A 21516-nucleotide genomic window follows, 5' to 3' on the forward strand; every position below is an offset into this window, starting at 1 on the left:
ATTGAAAACCTGCAGAAAATTAAAGTATTCACGCGACTGTTATACAAGCCAAAACTTACTTTAGCTTCAAGCCTGTAAGCCATGAAAAATACTCATGAAGTAAATTAAATTGTGCAATCAAAATGTTTTGTCTTTGTGGTATGAGCCTTTTAAATAAGCGCCGCCCTCGAATAAGCACGGCACCGGAGACACGAAAATTAAATAAGGGCCGCGGCGCTTATTCGAGTAAATACGATAGTCGTTTTCCTTAAAAGAGCTGTTGGCCGGATATCAGTAGAAGTAAAGCCTCAACTGTCGTTTTCAAAGTTGTAACCGCCAAAGTAGCTCCATCTGATCAAGTTGAACGCGCCTGTGGAGAATCTCCATCGGGGCCGGGCTGGGGATTTGGCCCAGGCACTGGCCTTTCCGCTGGTGGACTGTTGGTGGTCAGCTGTCAAAGGACCGAGGAGGGTAGGGTGTCTTTTACCGACACCTTCATTTACCTAAACTTGAGTTTTCAGTTCTAAATAACGTTGATTTTGACCGTGTGGCTGGGCACTTTGCTCAGTTGTTTAACATTGCATGTTCCGTGTTGACAAGGGGACCTTGCTGGAGAGGCACATGCTTAGTACATGCTTATCACATATATTATTTTGATCACGTGACGTGTCCCGTGATCATTTTGTTGAAATATTTGGTAAATCGGCGAATTGGTGGCGAATTTTCATTCTGTTGATCAATATTGAGTGTTTTCGATTGGAATCTAAATCATCTACCTTGCTACGTTTGGAATGATCTTCTTTGATCTCGTTTTCAGAAGATATAAATCATCAAAAGTAGACATTTTTTTTTTAAAAAAACGACCTTTGACCCTATAAGATGTTTAGCGAAAATAGGGACGGTCATTCCAAACGTGACAGGATAGAGATAATTGACCTGCACCTAAACGCGTTTTTGATGGATGATATTACTAAAAACCGCTACCAATTGTTCAAACAATGGCTATTTTTCCCTTAATGTCACGTGACATGTCACGTGACCTGTCAGAAGCACCAATTTTACTTTAAAATGTTCAGGACGTTGAAACGTAACTGTGTGCGAAATTTGTTTCCATTGCCATAAGTTATTTGTATCTGTAAAAGTCTTTGACCGAGGACTAAGAGTACTTGTTTTCTTATTCTAGATAAAGTACCTGTTTTCTTGTTCTATTTGAAAAGTCCACTAGACTTATTCCAAGTCCTTTTAACACCTTTTTTATGCGTTCAGTGCACTTACGTGGTAATAGGCCTTTGCAGCAGTTAATCACGTGACCGATAATTTCTAGACTTATATCTACAGCTAAATGAATTTCAGTACTGAAAAGAGCGTGTTTTAAATAGGCAGAACATCAATTTTCAGACCCATACCGAGCAAGGTTGAGTTTTAATGACCATTTGGATATTGCAAAAATTACATTATACTCACTGATTTCAGCGGTGACTTGGGAACCCAATAACTTGAGGCTCCCTTAACATAACACCATTTTATTTTATTTTATTCCTTTGGTTCTTGCACTTGGTTCTCGGTTGCTATTGCAGTTATTGTTTATTTAAATAACTCCTTCTGCCTCCACACAGAACCACATGACTTGATCTTGATTGTAGAGTTCACCTTTGGCATACAAAGCTCCCTGATAAGTTGTAAAAAACACAATACCAAAGACAGGTTAGAAGCTGTTTCAGTAACAGAGAGATACGGTGCTTGTCGTGATATAACTCGTGGTGCGTTATTAGTAAAACTCTGCGGGGTTTAAAATTATAATATCTATTTAGAGAAAGCCACTTGAGCCCTAGCTGGTTTTCACGCGTGTCCTCTTACCTGATCGAATTATAAAAGTTGTAAAAGTTGGTTTTTCAGAAGGAAGGAAAACTGCATACCCAGTGAAACACCCTCGGAGCAAGGCGAGAACCAAAAACAATCTCAACCCACATAGAGCACCGGGTCGAAATCGAGCACGAGTCACATTGGTTGGAGGCGAGCGCCCTCACCACTGCGCCATCCCTCCTTCCACATCAGAACGCGATTATCAAAATATTGAACAATCATTTTTCCATCCAAGAACATAAATTCTGAGTAACATAATTGATTTTGTATACTGGTACCAAGCAGCGAAACAATTGTTTCCAAACTTTTTTTATAGGACGAAAATTGACAAATCGTTTTCAAACTGGAAGACTTAGTCCGCATTACGTGTACACTTGTATGTAATGATCACTAGCGCTTTAAGAACTACATAAATAATAGCCTTCATTTGACGCGAAAATATGCTAGGATATTTGTCCGCGGAGATTATCTGTTCCGAGAAGCGAACAGTTTTCCGAGAGACTAGCTCTCGGAAAACTGTGAGCTTCGAGGATATTTAGCGCAAAATGGAGGCTATTGTGTTTATTATCTTTCAAATCTTTTTAGCAACACGCGCAGTTTTGAAAATGAGGGAATTATTTTCAGATATTCCCCAGTTTTAGCTGGGGAATATTCGGTCACGCGACGTGTTTAGACCAATCGCACGCGAGCGAAATTATTTTATGGATTATAATTTAAAATTATACTACATTATAATATGTACATACATATAATGCATTAAAAACATTAACCGTGAAAAAAAAAAATTGACGTTACTTTAAAATAACTCGTTGGATAAAAACACAAAACGATCTAAAAAAACGATCTAAATGATAATAATAATAATAATAATAATAATAATAATAATAATAATAATAATAATGGACACTGGGGTAGGACAGGCTGGTGCCTTAGCCTACTTCGGGAACATGGACGTTCCCGCCCACCATAGTCTGGGGTGGTGTCTTTGGCAAGCATCAGTAACCCCAAAGCCACCCCTGTTAGAGTTACAACAAACGGGTAGTTGGGGCTCGCTAGACTTGGTAGCCAGCCCAACTAGGAGAAGGCCACTCTGAACAAAAACCAACACAATAAATTGTTAAAACAAGACAAGTAATAATGACAATTTTTCATACCGCATCCGGGTCGTCGCGCGGGTAAACAAGGACCGCGTCCCTCAGTAGGGAACCAGGCTGGGGTTGAAAAATATGCTGCTGGAACAAACTCCGCCCAACAAGCAGATGAGGACTACCACGCCGAGGATATTCCTCAAAGAGGCCCTCAAAATGCACCTACTGTAAATCGCCAAAGAGAAACAAGAAGTAAATGGACCAGGGAGGAGTATATGGAAGTGATGGAAGTATACTTTAAAGCTCTAGCTAAGCCCAATGCATCAGTCACAACAGATGCATACAATATCTGGCGAACTCAAAATAAACTGGCAAACACCAGACGGGACATCATGAACAAGAAAAGACTGACAGACATGGAAATTCAAGCCATCAAAGACAAAGTGACTGACAAGACAGACTGTACCGAGAACAATAGCCGTCATGAAGGCAATCCCTCTGCTGTAGCTGTGGAAGATAATGCCCCCGTGGCGAGTGATGAGGTAGCTGTCCATAATGATAAAGAACAACTAAATGATCTCAACGTGCCGGAGACCCCTCAACACACCAATGATGGAGATGAAGCTGCAACGATGGAAGAAATTTTGAGGAAGTGGGAGATTGTGAAAGAGACAAACATAACTGAACGACCACCTATACCAAAAAAAAAGCATACAAGACAGGCAAAGGAAGTCTTAGAAACAGCAAATAAGGCCATCAACCTAATTAAGGCCAAAAAGGGGCAGAAACTGTCTCTTACCGAAGTGAATGAACTATTCTACACTTCTGCGTCAGTAGTCTGTGACACCCTAGGCATCAAAGTAAGATCAAAAACTCAAAAAAAACCAAAAGTGCCTATGTGGAAAAGACGAATCGAGAAAGACGTCCAAAAAATACGTGGAGAGATCTCAATCCTAGCTGAAATCCTCCAAGGAAGACGTGCTAAGGAGAAGAAAAGAAGAGCTCTCATGAGAAAATATAAGTTCAAATCCAACGACGACATCCCACCTGTCACGGAAAAACTGAAACAACAGCTATTAGCTAAATCCCAGAGAATTAGGGGCTTTGAGAAAAGACGAAAGTTTTACTCCCCGAACAAAATGTTCAAAGAAAACACCAAAGGATTCTATCGTGAACTTGGGAAAAAGACTATCGAAATCTCCGAGCCACCCGGGAAAGACGTTCTTGAGAACTTCTGGGCTAATATCTGGGAGAAAGAAAAGCGTCACAATGAGAGAGCAGAGTGGATAAAACAAATAGAGAATGAAAACCAACAAACGCCCACTCAGGAATGGCTGGAAATATCCATTGCTGAAACAACATCTGCTATTAAAAAAATCCAGCAACTGGAAAGCTCCTGGGATTGATGGAATAGCAAACTTCTGGATTAAACATCTGACAGTCTTACACGAAGATTTGACTAATGCCTACAACATCTGCATCGAAAACCCAGAGAAATGCCCAAACTGGCTAACAACTGGTATCACTTACCTCCTTCCAAAAACCGAGGACACGGCAAACCCCAAAAACTACAGGCCCATCACTTGTCTTCCTACAAATTACAAGATCTTAACATCAATCTTGTCAGCTAGATGTTACAGCCATCTTGTGAATTACAACTTACTTCCATCCGAACAAAAAAAGGTTGCAGAAAAGGGAGCTACGGCTGTAAGGACCAACTTCTCATCAACAAAGAATGATATAAGAATGGAATTTTGGCTTGACAAGTTCGCCAAAGCTACATTCAAACCAGGCAAACTGGCGAAAACCGAAAACATCGAATTCAATGTTAGCACTGTCGAGTTATTTGGTCTTACGGTAGTCTTCAGTGAACAACACGTGTTTACTTCAAGACGCCATCTTTAATAACCAACATGCATCTCGCACGTAACTAACTTGAACAATACTTCATGTAAGCTAACACAACATCTCCCCCCATTGTTCAAGAGTATCTAGGGAACGAACTGAGCATGAGAAGACTGACAAACAATATGGAATCTTATAACACAGCGTCATCTCAGACTAAACCTAGATTCTTTCTAACTTTCAGCGATGGTTTTATAATTCTCTTAGGCCTAGTAGCAAGAATGGGTGTTACAGGGGGTACTTGAATGTCTCCCTTTGTAGCAGGAATGTCCTTCCGAACAGGTGTTGCCACTTCGTCCTCCGCGGGAACTTGGTTCACCATTGGTGTCGGTCGCTCAAGTTGCTCCTGCTGATTTGGCAGTGGAGTAAGGAGAATACGGTTTCTTCTTATCGTGCTGGTCGGTGTTTCAACTTTATACGACTGAGGTGTTGATGCTGCTTCAATGACTTTTCCTGACCGCTGAAGGTCCTTGGCGAAAACTTCAGTATCCGGTCCAATTGAAGGCAAGGGCTTGGCTTTGTGCCTGGTGTTGAACACTGTTTCCTGCTTCAATTTGCTCATGCTTTCTCGTGCACGCAGGTTATCCAAGTCAGGCCACTGTGGGTTCAGCTGGGTGTGGAATAACGGAACGCTGTTCCTAATCTGCCTTCCCATCAGCAACTGGGCAGGAGAGAACTTGCACGCTAGTGGTGTTGAACGATGGGCTAGTAATGCTTTAGCAGGGTCTTTTTCCTTTGTTAGAAGATTCTTCACAGTTCTAACTCCGCGCTCAACTTCTCCATTTGCTTGGAGGACTACTAGTGCTATGCTTGAATCCCCATTCCTTGGCAAAGTAAGAGAATTCTGCACTGCAAACTGAGGACCATTGTCAGATCGCACTTGCTCTGGGATCCCGAGTCTTGCAAATATCGACTTAAGTGCTCTAATGACCTCACTTGACTTTGTAGTCTTCTGCATGGCTGCTACTTCCACGTATCTTGAGAAGTAGTCTATAACAATAAGGTAGTCAACACCTTTCAGCTCGAAGAGATCTGTGGCTACGATTTGCCAGGGACGGTCAGGTAAGGGTGTCGTGATAAGCGGTTCAGGCGTGTTGTCCCTTTGAAGAGCGCAAACTCTGCATTGTTACACCAGATCCTGGATTTCTCGGCTGAGTCCTGGCCACCAGACAGAGTTTTTGGCCCGCTCACGACACTTAGTGATTCCCAGTTGTCCTTCGTGGATCTTATCCAGTATCTCAAGACGCATGGAAGAAGGGATCACGATCCTGGATGCTTTGAGCAGAATGTTCTGCACCACAGACAGTTCACCCCTGTTTGACCAATAAGGTTTCCTTGCATCGTTTAATGAATACTTGTCAGGCCATCCCTCACAGCAGTACACTTTGATCTGCCTGCAGACAGGATTCTCCTCCTGTGCTTCCATGATCTGCTGTAATCGTGCGTCTGAGGCAGGCAGTGATGAGATCACTCTTCCAATGTGTGCATTCATTTTGTCATCGTCAATTGTTGACTTCACTGTTTGGCTTCGGGGTTGGAGTCTTGAAAGCGCATCGGCTATGTACATCTTCTTTCCAGGAACATGCTTGATCTCCTTGAAGTGGAATCTCATCAGTCGCATTCTAAATCTTTGAATTCTAGGTGGAAGTTGATCTAGTGTGTGAGTACTCAGGAGTGGCACCAGGGGTTTATGGTCTGTTTCCACGGAGATTGATTTTCCCACATTGTACTCCCAGGATCGTTCGCATGCCCATGTGAGCGCTAGGGCTTCTTTTTCGATTTGTGCATATCTGGTTTCAGTGGGCGTCATCGCTCGCGATATGAATGAGACTGGTCGCCAGGAGTTGTCAGGTTGGAGTTGAAGAATTACCCCACCTAGGCCAAAGGATGAAGCATTAGCTGCCACTTTGGTTTCCTTGTTTGGATCGTACAAAGCCAGTACTGGAGCTCGTGTGAGGCCAGATTTGATCTGCTCAAATGCTTTCTGTTGGTCACTTCCCCAGTCCATTGGTTCCCTTTGTGAAGAAGGTCTCTGATGCCCTTTGTCTTGTCAGCAAGGTGCTCGGAAAACTTGCTTAGTTGGTTCACCATGCCAAGAAATGTCCTCACTTCTTGCACGTTCCGCAGGTGGCGGTAGGTCTGCAATTGCTTGTAGCTTTTCGGGATCTGCCTCACTTCCACTGAAGCTTATAACGTGTCCAAGGAACTTGACTCTGTCTGTGCTGAACTGGCATTTGTCTAGGTTGAGTGTCACGCCAGCTTCAACCAGACGCTTGAGTACTGCTTCTAACCTTTGATCGTGTTCAGTCTCATCTTTGCCATGGACTAAAACGTCATCTATGTTGCATTCCACGCCATCTAATCCCTGGAGGATCTGACACATATTCTTCTGGAATTTCTCAGAACCAGAACTGATTCCAAAGGGCAACACATTGAAACAGAAACGGCCTCATGGAGTGATGAATGTTGTCAGTGGTCTTGATTCCCACGCTAGCTTTATCTGCCAGAATCCTGAGTTCGCGTCAAGTTTAGAGAACACTCTGGAACCTGCCAATCCTCCGAGAGTTGTGTCTACTGCTGGAAGTGGATGGTTCTCCCTCTTGACGTACTCATTCAGCTTGCTTAGGTCGACGCAGACCCTGACCTTGCCATTGCTCTTCGGGGTCACCACCACAGGAGCGCACCAATCAGTGGGTTGGTCAAATCTGCATATGACTCCTGTCTCCAACATCCTGTCTAACTCTTCTTTTGTTTTCTGATACAAGGGGAAGGGTACTTTCCTTGGAACTGACACTTGGAAAGGTTTAGCATCCTCTTTGAGTGTGATACGGTAACTGTCCTTCATGACACCTAGTCCTTCGAACAACTTGGGGTACTTGTCTGCCACTTTACTCTTGTAGTCATCACTGCTCAGGCTGTCAAGTCTGCTTATCAGCTTTAGAAGTTCAGCTGGCTTTCTTCTTAGCAAAGGTCGCTCCAAATCTTCTATTACATACACTTGCTCCTTAGCAATCCTATCTTGCACTTGCAACTCTGCTATGAAAGTTCCTAGACAGCTCAGTTTCTGTTTACATGGACCCATGAGTAGCCTGGTGGTCCTGCTAAGTGATGGAACTGGTTGCAAACTGTGATACAGGCTAGGTGGAATTACTGTTACATCCGCACCGGTCACCAATTTAAATTCTGCTTGCAGTCCATTCAATGAAACTTTAGCTTTCCATGAATCTTCTGTACTTCTTTGGGCAGCAGATAGTTCAGTGAGTTCACCTAGGAAGAACTCTCCTTCTTCTTGTCTCCCAGGAAAATTCACTTCACCCACTCTCTTGTCTGATTGAGATCTGCAGGCCTTCGCCCAATGTCCTACTTTGGAGCACTTGTTACATTTCGATTCTCTGGCTGGACATAGTCTCTGGTTGTAGTTGACCCATGCACCTTGAACATTGCGCTTCAGGAGTCTTCCCATTTTTAGACTTGTGTGGTTTCTTTTTCTTCTTCATATCTTCTTTAGAATCTTTTCCCTTTCCTTTGGATAAACGGTCAACATGAGCTGGTGGTGGGTCAGGTTTGGTTTCCTGTAGGAACGTTTGCTGCTTCTTAACTGTCTCCGACTGCCTGGTTTTTGTAATTACTTTCTCTAAAGTCAGCTTGGAATCCAGTTGCAGTTGTTCAGAGAGCTTCTTGTCTTTTATCCCTACCACGATTCTATCTCGGATGAGATCGTCTCTTAGTGTTCCAAATTCGCAGTATTCAGCAAGACAATACAAATCTGTTATGAAATTATCCACTGACTCACCATTTTGTTGACTTCTCAGGTTGAACTTGGCTCTTTCAAATATTACGTTTCTCTTTACCACAAAATGAGCTTCAAACTTGCCTTTCACCACGTTGTACTGCTTTGCTTCTTCAGTTATCAGTCCGAATGACACTACGATATCGTCAGCTTCTTCGCCCATCGAATAAATCAAAGTATTCACTTGGCTCTCGCCGTCCTTTTGGTCGAGACCAGTCGCTTTTCGAAATCGTTCGAAACGCTTGATCCAACGGGACCATTCTTCGGGTTCGAAGTAGAACTTTTCAGGTGGTGGAACTTGGTAACTCGCCATGGGTATTTGTTGAACCATGGGCTGCTGTACAGCTGCGGCGACTTGTGGTTGTGAGGCTGGTTGTGCGGCGTGAGCGCCAGCTTCGTTCGGCTCTTCAACTACTTGAGGTTGTTCAGCTTGAATTCCGGCCTCGTGTGCACCTTGGTCTCCCATATTTCCATTTTGTCTGATTCTTCTTCAGTTTAAAGGCTATTGGGAACTTCCCGCTGCCACCATGTCGAGTTATTTGGGCTTACGGTAGTGTTCAGTGAGCAACACGTGTTTACTTCAAGACGCCATCTTTAATAGCCAACATGCATCTCGCACGTAACTAACTTGAACAATACTTCATGTAAGCTAACACAACAGGCACCACCATACAAGACCTCGAGCAGGAAGGCACCTACAAATACCTCTGCGTGAACGAAGGAGATGGGATCCAACATGCAAAGATGAAAGAGAAAATTCGAAAAGAGCATTACCGTAGAATTCGCCTGGTGCTCAAATCCGAACTTAATGCTACCAACAGAATTGGCGCAATCAACACTCTTGCTGTCGCAGTCGTCATTTATAGTTTCAACATCATAAACTGGAAAATGGAAGAACTTATGAAGTTAGACAGAAAAAAAAGGAAGTTCTTGACGATGGCAAAAATGCACCACCCAAAAGCTGACGTAGACAGGTTATATATCCCTAGAAAGGCAGGTGGAAGGGGTCTTGTACAATTAGAAATTACCTACAAAACAACTACAATTGGCCTAAACACATATCTCAGCAACAAAGATGATTACCTCCTCAAAATTGCGAGGGACACAGCAAGAAAACAATGTCCATACACCATCAAGCCGCAAAATACGGGCGAGAACTCAGCTTACCAGAAGCTGAAGTGGCAGAGAATGAGCCAGCCACGACCTATGCCCGAAGGGTCAAGCTGAAAGCCAAACACCAAGCTTTAAAACAACTCAAGAGCAAATGGGAAGAAAAGCCTTTGCATGGTCAGTACCCAAGAAGAGAAGGATGTAGACCAAGACAAAACCCACAATTGGCTGAGTACACCTGGCCTCAAATCAGAAACAGAAGGTTTCATTATTGCTGCCCAAGATCAATGCATTAAGACCAACTATTACCGAAACAAGATCCTGAAAGATGGCACCGACCCAATGTGCAGGATCTGCGGGCAATTTCAATAAACAGTTGACCACATTGTCTCCGGATGCCCTGAACTTGCCAAGACAGAGTACATACAAAGACGCAATAAAGCTGCAGCAATACTCCACTGGACCATATGCAAACACTATAACATCAAAGTACAAGATAAACACTACGAACATGAACCAGCTACTGTGACAGAAAACCAAACAGCGAATTTACTTTGGGATATGCCAATCAAAACCGACAAAGAGATAAAAGCTAACAGACCAGAGATAGTGGTGAAAGACAAGAAGGAAAGAACCTGTCTGCTTATCGATATGTCCACCCCCACGGAAAGGAACACCTCCTTGAAAACAATGGTAAAACTCACAAAGTACAAAGATCTTGAGATTGAAATCGAGAAAACGTGGGGAATGAAAACAACAACTGTCCCAGTGATCATTGGAGCTTTCGGGCTTGTCAATAAGGGAACAGAAAACTACATCGGCAAGATTCCAGGCAATATTAGAATAACAGAGCTACAGAAGACCGTTCTGCTTGGAACTGCTGACATACTTAGGAGGACTCTATCCATCAGGTAATCCAGCAGACTTATGACTGCCCTAGGCTCACGGATTGAACTCGGCACCATAAGTTAAAAGCGGCAAGACTAATAATAGTAATGATAATAATAATAATAATAATAATACTAATAATAATGATGATGATAATGATGATGATGATGATGGTGATAGGATGTCAATACGCTTCCTCGAATGGCTGGTGTTGCCCTTGCCAGTGTCCAAAGCTTCCGCTTCACCATCTCGTGAGCAAAATTACGGGTCTTTATATGATCTTTATCATATCAAAGCATAAAAGAAGTATTGGCTGATATTTTATTCCGCAAATATGGCATTAATTACTATACCTTTACGCCAAGTGGCATATTTGGAATATGGTCGTAGTTGTATGACAAGGTATAGCTTTCTATGCGAAAACAAACAAAAAACAAATGAGCAACATAAGATTTCTTGGAAACTCACTTTGTCAGGACATAGTTAATAGACGGAAATGGGTAAGAAGCCAGGTAAACATCAAAGAAGCAAGCAAGCAGGTTATGGTATATCTATTTTATGCTCCTAGGCTATGCATGAATTACATAATCACAATGCTTCTATTGGATAGTTGTATGAGCACACATAGCCACCTTTTGTATTTTGCAGCATTGTGCAGGGTCAAACCCAAAATAGTCATTAAAAACATAGAACGAAGAACTTTGCCAGGTTTCATAAACATTTCCCTCTATTAACTATGGTCGAGTAAAATCCTACAACTAAAGTACCTTAGAGTTCACGGTTGTAAACCCAGTCACCTCTCGATAAGTTGTTAAAACTGGCAGAATCTTCGGGCCGTCCTCAAGTGACTGGAGTGGGAGCACTCTTATGAAGATTATAAGGCCATTAATGATGGGTAGAGAACGCGATGTAAAGTACGAGAATAGAATTATGTTTGCAGGTGCACGTGTGGGTCAAATTTAGTTTTTCTCGAGAGAGGGAACAAGTCCGGCAATCGAACATTTTTACTTGCTACCATACTACAAAGAGACCAAGACCATCATCGTCTTCTGATGATACTAAGTGTCGCCAACCAACATGGATTTCGTTCACTACTGCTTGTTGACATTCAAATTTCAAAAAAGGTAGAATGTCGAAATCTATCAAGAACATCCTTGTCAATATAATATTTACAATAACTGCAGAAATTTCCGTACGCTCATTGGCTAATTTCCAATGTCATTACGCGACATTACAGACACACGACTTTGTAATTTATGTTGACGCAACCAGCGTCAGCGGACAATTTAAATTTTTTTTTTTTTTTACGGTAAAAAATCAAATTGGCTTCAGTTTTTCATACGTCTGTCCTGTTATTGGCAATGAATTTCGTTATAACGTTGTCAAAGTAGTCTGCGGATCCACTTGGCTATCGCTCCGAGGATCCACAAATACTTTGACAATGTTATAATAAAATTCATGATCAATAACAGGACAGATTCATGAAAAAATGACGTCAATTTGTTAAATAACACTTCGTCTCCCCCATTCCCCCTCCACAAGAAAGATTTTGACGCTACGTACCTCCTGCTGCTAAATTACAAATTTGGGGCACTTTACTGCATTTAATGTCATTTGTTCCTCTGGACAGAATGTGTCCGTCCTTTTTTACTACGTACTGCAGTGTTGATGAAAAGACATCTACACCTATTAGTCAAGAAGAATGCCAAAAGTTTAGCAATGATGTAAAACTATTACATGACGTACTTACTTATACTAACTTGGCATATATAGTACTGTTTCTGTTCAGTCTTCCGGTTAGCGGCTTCAAAAAAAATCATTATTACCTGTATTTGTTCCGTACTTAGTGGTGAGGCTTGCCTAGAATTGAATTTGTTCGACACAAAACTTGTTACTTTCCAAATGTTATCCTGATCTCTATCAACATAAGCTAAACCCTCGATAAACCCAGTCCTTGCTTTCAAGAAGAGGTTCGGCTGCATTTCACAGAACTTAAAAATGGTGATTCTGATGTAAACGGACTGACAGTACGACAAGGGTAGCAAACATTTGCGATTGGAGATCACTTTGTGCTTTGAACGCAACATGAGAGGAAAGTAAGCGAGACAGAAGTTTCTTCTCACACTATAGACTCCTCGCACGAACTACCCTCAACTCGTCTATATTGAGGACAATTTTGACAAAAGATTAAGGATTACGGGACCTTAGATATATTGGTAGTACATTTCGTATCTGTATTTCAAGACAACCGAGGAAATGTTTCAGAGTTCAGAGTCAAAGATTCCGTTGGTGATGTGCGATATATATAAAAATAAATTTTTAAAGAGAGCGGCATCGATCATATCGATTAATAAATTGTAATTGTGGGTAATAAAGCAAGGACTCTTTCCGGAACTGGGAAGTTACGTTTTTGACATTCCCAAGAACAATGCCAGACTTACCAGGTGTGAAAGAGACCGTGATCTTTACTGGTTGACCGGGCTTCATCTTGGGCCATGGCGTAATTATGTACTTGAGGGTTTTGTCTGGCGGTCCTGTAAAAGTATAAGAAGATTATCCTGTTAACTACACAGGGAGTAAATAAGCAGGTACGCGTTAAACAACTACGAATGACTACAACGGCTCGGCACATGTGCTAGCTACAACTTCATTGTTTATAAAACAATCAGAAACGTAAAGATGACTTGCGGGGAAATTTGCTTTTATTTTGTGAATTTTGCGGTCAGTCACGAACAAATAACGTAAAGGAGAGATTTCTCATTAGCAGCCCTTTCGTATGTTCCAACCCCATACAAAAAAGTACATTTTCGTTTTGATATCTACCTCATGCGTTTCAGTAATCACAGACTGTACTTTTGTAATAGCCTCTGGAGTAGCCATACGGCTATACTAAAGGTAGAAGAAAGACGAATGCCCAATTTCATGGACGATGTACAAATTGATTATCTGGTCCGACTGTTTAATTCTGGACCAGCCGGTCGCACAAGTTTTCTACTCAAATCTGATTGTCTTCCAAGCAATGGATCTAGGTGAGACACATCATAGCTTGCACATGCGCCGAATCGTAAAATTATCCCTTTCAGTGATTTTGGGGCAAAAATGAATTTTTTCCTAGGGCTGATCATTATTCGGACTTTAGTGTAGCTTTAAAAAGGCAGTCGAGTACTCTTTGCATTTAAGTTTTTAATTACCTAATTTTTAATGAATTAATTGATTAATTTCATTGATTAATTGATTAATTGATTAATTTCATTAATTGATTAATTTTTAACTTAATTTTGTTTATTTTGACAACCCTGTCTGATTATAACTGACCGTGACAATAACTGATTCTCACCGCAATATTTCAGATACTTGAATTCAAATCCAACGGACAGCATACCACAGACTAAGAGGTAGATGAAAATCAGGTGCTGAGTGCTGGATGCCATTCTTCAAATAAGATAAGGATGCGTAACAACAAAACACAATCGTGATCAGCACAATGGGACACCCACTTCAACATCTATTTCAAAATGTTTCATCATTATCCGAAATAAATAAATAAAGTAATAAAGACGACATTTCTCCAAGGTTTAGGTCTCTGCGTTTTCCCAAACTTCATATATTCGTCGAAATGTTTCGCCAAAATTTACAGAGCCCAATATGGAAACGCTATGTTAGTGTGTACTAGGCCTCCGAGGTGCACCAATACGGCGGTCGGAAAATAGTGTAACCATCTGGAGCTTACTTTGGCTATCTAGGCGACTGATCATCTGTACTGAACAAATAAGCTTTTACATGAGTACTTTTCCTACTACTCTAACTTCTAAAACGGCTAAAAATCATGAGAGAAGTATATATTGTTCGACAATCATCGCGATCGTAGCTTTGCGACACATCGCCATAACTCTGAAATTCAAAATAAGCTGGTTTCCAAACAAAGCACACGATTGAGCTGTAAAACTGTCAACAGATCTTAATTTACCGCCTCTTATGCCTGATGAGGATAAAAACTTCGGTGGCTCTTTAGTTTTGTATTTTAGAAACTGATGACGTTACGTGAAAAGATCTATATTTCACCAAAAATTGTTTGCCCAAAGATTGGCGTTGACCTTAGACTTGCATCGAGTACGACAAAACAAAATTACAATCTACAAACTGCAAATAAAACCTGATATGATTTAGGGAATAGAAGTTACCTTGTTTGACGGGACAAGCGAAATGCAGCGTGTATGTGTTAGTACAGCAAGGGAAGCCTTTCCAAAGCGTTCCTTCAAAATATATTGAAACCGAAAGTAACACGGCACGACGTCATACACAGAGTGCAACATCAGCAAATACATCAATTACATTAAAAATGGCATATTTCCCTCTCTTTCTTGCGCCATAGGAAACTTCGAATCGTATTTGTTAGATTTATAAGGAAAGGATACAAAATTCTCAGCAATTTATGGTGTAGCGAAATTTCTGGTTCAATACATTCTTTTGAATTCATCGTTCAGTTTCGACCCCACAAAATTACCCCGGCATCGTTGTTAATCAAAGACGATTGTGAGGGAGGAACAGACGCAAACAGGAAGTTTACGTTCTTGCTTTTGGCAAGTTTTCTTTCCCACTTCACTGAGTTTCGAAACTGCCATTGTACCATTTATGACTTGATAAGCTTAACGAAAAGCCGATCATACACGCCAAAAGAAGAAAATTCGATTTTCAGCTGGAAATACAATACAATACTACAATACAATAATACAAGTTGTTTTTATCGCTGGAAAATGCAGAACTCCCAAAAGCATTTGACAACAGTAGTTTAAGCAAATTTTTTGGAGCAAACAGAGTGAATTATGGGCAATTGGAAAATACAAAATGCAAAACAGAGCATTTAAGTCGCTAGTCTCGAAACCCAAACTAATTATATCATAACGTCATACGAGGAAGAAAATTTAAAATTCAGCAGATAACTGTAAAATGATTGACTCTTCTCTCCTTAGTTCCTTTACATTCGTGTGACATAGGAATCTTCGGATCATAATCGTTGGACATTCAAGAAAAGAATCACCAAACCCGAGCATTTTTACATTGGCAAACTTTCCGGTTCATTATGTTGTTCTCCTAGTAAATTCATAATTCAGTATTTATGGACCCATAAAGACATTGAATGGAGGGTTTCATGGTTCGGCGCATGTCTGTATTATTTATTCGCCTGTGCACGCTTTTTGGCCCAGGCCCAGTTTTTCATTGTTTATGAACCAACCGTAAGCAAGTAACCTAATTTCGCATGCAAATAGCCGGAAAATCATCAACCGTATAATAAATCGTACGGTTTAACACTAAATTCATTCTGCCACGACTAACTATAGCATGTGATTACTGAACTAGATCTGCGTGGGATTTTAAAGCGGTAACATTGATTTGAAGCGAAGAAACGTATTTTAATTTAGAGACATGCGCAGAACAGTGCAGCCCTCCGTTTAAACTGCCACTTCATCTTGGCTGTTCTTTCTACCCAACGTGAGGTAAGCATCTTTCTCTTTGTGAAATTATAACCTAGGCTTTGTAAGAGACGCAGCCTGTCTCTTGCTCTAACATCCGTGAGAAAGAACAAAAAGGCAATGAGCAAAGGAGTAGGCCCGCCGCTCGCATATAGGGCTCGTTAGCTCAGTTTGCCGTCTCCGAGTTTTTTTTTTTTTTCTTGAGCGAAATAGAGAAGATCGCAGTCTGGGAAGATTAGGAAAGATCACAATGCCGATAAACAATTCGGCGCTATTGAAAACTTTGTCGAAGTTTTGTTTTTATCTGATGTCATCCGAAATTAAGGTGTAGATAAAAGACACCAGTTTTGTAGCTTGCCACCGAGAAAAGTATTTAGAAGGTAAATTTGTGCATTATTTAACAGTTCTTTTTAGAATGTCTCGTGTTTGTCTCGTGATAATCCATGGCTAACCATCAGTCAATGTAAAGGTTAGTCAACGTCAGCCTTCACATATCTCACCTTGTACTAAGTTTCGTTGTTCGCTCTGTGTAGCTTCTCTGCTTTGAGGTTGCCAAACACAATTTCCGCGCGCGCTCTTGCTAATGCAATTTAGCGCGCGCACAAGGATTAGACAAAGTAAACATTTCATTGATACAGTGATCATTTTATTTGGTCAATGTCCTCGCTATCTCTGCTTTTTTAACCGCGCGGTTATGGGCCGAGCGCGGTTTATGTTCTGCACGGGGTTTATTATTTTTTTTTAGTTTTGGCGGTGAGGAGACCGAAACTTCCTCTCGGCCAAATTTTGAATTACGCCACTTGTGATGTTTATTCGCGAAAAGCTGTTGAAAAATTAATACACGGACAAGTTTACAGATATTGTTTTCTTTATTTTGTGTGAAATATGTTTTCTTTTAGTTTTATCGAGGCGTTGGATTCGAAGGGAATGATAAATACGCTAAAAAAAAGTATTACGCCAGCCATGGAATGCGCTGACGTTACAGCTTTCACTTTTGCTACCTGACATATAAGATCGTGTTTACCTTGCAAGTTTATTTTGCTAGAAGAGACGGTAATTAATATATTTGCAATTTTGCAAGTATTTCTTGTGGGTTTAGGCAATTGAAGTGAATTCTTTGGCTGTTTCATCGCAGCGAGTCAAGAGATCTGAAGGAAAATTAAATATTTGCAGAGGTAAATAGGAGCTTGCCAGCGTTTATGTCAATGCCAGGGGGGAAAACACAACCATTCTAAAATTCGCCGTGGATAGCCGTGGATTCGCGCGTGACTACTTTGCTTGTTCTTACGCATAGCACAAAAAAAATTAAATTTTGTCTTTTAAGGAAGAAAGCTGTTTGTTTATAGCGTTATTAATAACGTGGCACTCGTTCCCTTTTCGTATCATTCATGGGCATGTCCCGAGCGGACTTCCAGATTAAGGCCATTACGTCATCACAGCTTTTACAAAGGCTAAGCCGGAGCGATGGTGCAATAATACAGTTCGTGTTGATCAAGTGATGTGGTGTCTACAGCAACCAATGAATCATCAAGGACTGCTTTGGAATGTGAACTGCGTTGCGACTGTAGTGCCAAGAAAATAGTTACAATTTAAAAGCGCGGCTATAAGATCTAAAATATCTTCTTGTTTGAAAATGGTAAAAGTTCAATTGAGGCCTTACACTACTGTAAAATGATATTAAAATCGTTTAAAAAAATCCAAGCTTTCGCCGATCTACGGCATCATGAGGGATAAGAAAAAATATTCCGCGTAAGGCTTACATACAGAAATAAAGTAAAATCGTGTGAAAAGCGAAAGAATTGGGGGTAAAATGCAAAAGCTAAATAATAAGATACAAATATGAATAAAAATGAATGATATGATCTAATGAGCGAGTGTCAAAGTACAAAGAGTCTCTAGATATGTTAAAATAATTATTAGAATAAACTGTCCGCGAATTCGCTGCATTCCTCTCGGGAGTTGAGGGCAGGTTTGTAGTTTCGTATGTAAAACGCTTCGAACAGTCGTAGATTTGCGGGGTCGTTTTCTAGTACAATGGTCTTGATTTCGATGTCTTTGTGGACTTTGTTTTGGCACTTTGAAATGTGTTTCTTCACGGAGGACTTGTCATGTTCAGGTGTTCTTTTACTCGATCGTGGATAAAGCGTGTAGTGCTCCCGATGTAGTATTGGTTGCAGTTGTTACACGTGATTTGGTAAACAGCGTTGCGTAATAAGCACAATTTGGGCAGTTGGCTCTCGTGCATGTCCGTTCGTGTTGTTCTGAGAGAGAGCTCGTCTGAGGGTGTATGACTTGTGCGCGGCCCGTACTGGTATACCCTCTTTTCGGAAAATGTAAGTGATTTTGTAGTTGAGACGTTCGGAGACATATGGGATCTTCAAGTACGACCATTCAGTGTGGAGAGGTCGAGGGTCTTTCTGATGGTTCTGGGAGTGCTTAGCTTTGCCTATAGTGCATTCAGGATACCCGTTAAGACGGAGGACGTCGTCGAGCATGTTTTGATGCTTTGTGGCTGTCGTTTTTGTAGAACATTTATCGTCGATGCGTTTCCGCTCATTACGAATGAAGTTGATCTTTGACTTTTCCGGTATTGCTGATTGGTGGTGAACGAATAGTGGTTTCTTTGCTATTTTGTTGTAAAATTGAAAAGACCTTTTGCCGTCTTTGGAGATGGTGACATTGAAATCAAGTAGTGATAGTGAGAGGCCATTGGGTGTTATTTCTGGTTTCTCAATTTCAAACTTCTGAGGCATTCTCGGGCATTCTGGTTGATATTTTTTGTTGATTTCGAGTTAAGTTAAAAACGTCTTTTGTGTTTTAGTAGATGTTCATGAAATGGCCAAAAATCGTGAAGTCCGGCTATGTAAACAGTATGCCAGCACAGAAAAAAATATTGAAGTCCCCAAACATTTTATGGCTTTTTTGAGAACTTTAGTGATTGCTCTCACTAGCCATGTTGGAATAATGTCTTTGCTGTTGCCCAGTGCAGATATTTGCCATCAATTAAAGGCTATTCACAACACTATGAAGTATGCACCTTACTTAAGATGGAGCCACGGAGAGAAATCAAATTGTCTGGTTCATATGAATATCTGTGCTTTGAGACTGATAATAGTAGAACATGATGCAGTGGATTTCATTTTCACATGACCTTTCTTGTTGTAGAAATACTAAATAAAAGACAGCTAATTAAATATGCATAAATTAGTGACAAACATTATTAAACTAGTGTTAACTTGTGAGCATTGTTAAAATTTTGTTGCATGCAAGTGAAAAAGAAAATCTAACTACTAGATTTTCTGCAAACAAACAAAATCGATTTTAAATGCTTGTTTATATATATTTCTGTTGCCATGGCAATGGCTAATACGTCTGCTTAGCTATCAAAAATCTGAAGTTCGTGTTGTTAAATCGCTTGTTTCCAGTATTAAGGGTTTTAGAGAAAAAGAAAAATGAAACACAGATATCAAAACTGCGTTCGGCCACCTTAAGAGATTTACACTGTATCTTCTTAAGGTTAGTAGCAGCAGTAGATTTCAAGCCGTTGGAAGCCCGAAGACTCTCATTAGGTCTTGTATTAGCACTTTGGCCAACTATGAACTGTCTAATACTTGTTCACCATTCACTGATCCTAAGGGAGAAGTAATCTTGGACTATCACGTTTGCAATAGCTTAAGGAATTTAATGTTTCAACCATTCTGCCTGGCAGTAAAGGCTACATCATCTACTGTTTAGTCTCTAATGACTGAGCTTATATATCTGATACAGTTTATACTCATTGTTGAATATATTCACTGTGGTAGTGGCCAACTCGAAAGGTTCTGCCCCTTCCGCCACTACAGACTCCTTTCTTGTTAAATGAAATTTTGCATTTGTGTTCTGCTTTTCTGCTGTTAGCATTTTCTTGTAATAGGACTTAGTGTAAAAAAAGGAACTGGCTTGAACGTGGACATAATTAAGAAAACGCATTTACGCTTTCTCTCCGCAGATGGGAAAAGTAGTGCTAGCCCAGCCTGTAAGGCATGTTGTTATTCTGACACAGTTCGTGTTGGTGGGTTGGTTTGTGGCGTTTGGTTTGTGTTGTTTGAAAGATGTTCATCCGGGGAATTGTACCTGCGTTCCTTTTGGCCCCAACGGGACCGCTGTAACATGTAAAGAAATTAAGCAAGTGCCACGTGATTTACCGTCCAATACGGCACATTTGTAAGTGAGGCGAAGTTACATTTAAAACCCTTTAAATATACCACAAACTTTAATCTTTAATATTTTCCAGAACCCTCCTCAGATGAGTCAAATTACGAGAAATGATTAAAATGTCCTCAGTTGTATTCCTAGTCAATTGCGTGGGAAGTTTTAATATTTATCCACTTAGTGTTTTCGCTATATGGCTCCACAGCGCTCCCAAATATTGCCTGTTCCCCTAATTACATATGGTCAAATAAAGTAAAAATGCAACAATCAAAGCAAATAATCCCTTGCTTTCTTTTCGATACTGTATGGTCACGGTGGTATAATATGTATAGTCATGTATCTATGTCCTCCCTCCACCTCCTTCGTTTAGTTCTCTAGTTACGATAAACGTACACTGCTCAAGACACAACATATGTTGGCCATTCACATTATGAGTCTTCTAAACTTTTCTGGTGTTACCATGGTTCTCTTTCAGAATTCTCTCGGAAAATCATTTGAGGTCGATAGAAGAAGACGCCTTTAGAAATCTAACATTACTTAAGGCCACGTAAGTTGATCAGCTTAATGGAAACACAAGCTAGCAAATCGTATTTTTGCAGTGAAAGTAATAGCTCCAACTCTGCACAATTCACAAAAAACACGTCATTAGAACCTATAGCCGTGACTTAATTACTATCGGCTGTTCGAAAAAGATCAGACCAGACTCGAGAGATCGGCGGGAATCGAGCATGGACTACGCATGAAAAAAATTAACTTTACATTTAAATCATGAGGCACTGTTTTTACTGAAACTTTTTATGTATAGCACATTCAGTGAGATTAAAATGGTCTGACGAACGCAAGCCTTGCTAGTGTGTTTTAAAATCTATCCTCCTAGTTCTTCGTCCATAGGTCGTTTTCAACTAATGTCATCGCCGCCATGTTGGATGATCATTAACTAGAGAATTCAAATAAGATTCATATTCTGTTAGAAAACATAAAATGACGTCATGACATGAATACTTGAAACCGTAACCACATACAAAGCACAAACGCCTATTTCAAACTATCCAGTCGGTACAGTCCTAGAGACAAAAAGATTCCATTTGAATTCAAACATTTAACTAAAAATACTGTGTTTTCTTTTCAGAGATCTATCAAAGAACAGCTTGAAGTCTATTCCACAAAACACTTTCCGTAATCTGAACCTACTGACATACATGCAAGTAGAGTTAATCTGATTTGTTGGTTA

General features: G+C 40.6%; 3 protein-coding genes and 1 pseudogene across 4 annotated transcripts in view; 3 read left to right on the plus strand and 1 right to left on the minus strand.

The window, feature by feature from the left end:
• Nucleotides 1-1285: 1285 nt before the first annotated feature.
• On the minus strand, nucleotides 1286-15289 carry LOC145465269 (uncharacterized). 2 transcript variants are annotated; one of them, XM_081449047.1, is made up of 6 exons: nucleotides 14805-15289; nucleotides 13961-14055; nucleotides 13065-13157; nucleotides 12187-12309; nucleotides 10977-11035; nucleotides 1286-1648 (listed from the first exon to the last, which is right to left on the minus strand). In XM_081449047.1, the coding sequence occupies exons 2-6, from the start codon at nucleotides 14052-14054 to the stop codon at nucleotides 1568-1570; spliced, it is 450 nt and encodes a 149-aa protein (XP_081305173.1). In that variant the 5' UTR covers nucleotide 14055; nucleotides 14805-15289; the 3' UTR covers nucleotides 1286-1567. The 2 variants fall into 2 exon arrangements, with proteins under 2 accessions (XP_081305173.1, XP_081305174.1); XM_081449048.1 differs by lacking the exon at nucleotides 14805-15289 and having other exon boundaries at nucleotides 13961-14523.
• LOC145465249 (uncharacterized) lies at nucleotides 2753-4849 on the plus strand (annotated as a pseudogene).
• On the plus strand, nucleotides 9744-10963 carry LOC145466153 (uncharacterized). The gene is made up of 2 exons (XM_081449917.1): nucleotides 9744-9912; nucleotides 10112-10963. Exons 1-2 carry the CDS (start codon nucleotides 9744-9746, stop codon nucleotides 10648-10650), a joined length of 708 nt encoding a protein of 235 aa, XP_081306043.1. The 3' UTR covers nucleotides 10651-10963.
• Nucleotides 15290-15768: 479 nt separating the features above from the next.
• Nucleotides 15769-21516, plus strand: part of LOC145466269 (uncharacterized) — a 48909-nt gene continuing 43161 nt past the window's right edge. The window contains exons 1-4 of the mRNA XM_081449987.1: nucleotides 15769-16118; nucleotides 20083-20297; nucleotides 20761-20832; nucleotides 21415-21490. Of these exons, the coding sequence (XP_081306113.1) occupies nucleotides 20083-20297; nucleotides 20761-20832; nucleotides 21415-21490 (363 nt within the window). The 5' untranslated portion in view covers nucleotides 15769-16118. The remainder of the gene's footprint in view (nucleotides 16119-20082; nucleotides 20298-20760; nucleotides 20833-21414; nucleotides 21491-21516) is intronic.

This window comes from Orbicella franksi, chromosome 13 (assembly GCF_964199315.1).
Source record: "Orbicella franksi chromosome 13, jaOrbFran1.1, whole genome shotgun sequence".
NCBI lineage: Eukaryota > Metazoa > Cnidaria > Anthozoa > Scleractinia > Merulinidae > Orbicella > Orbicella franksi.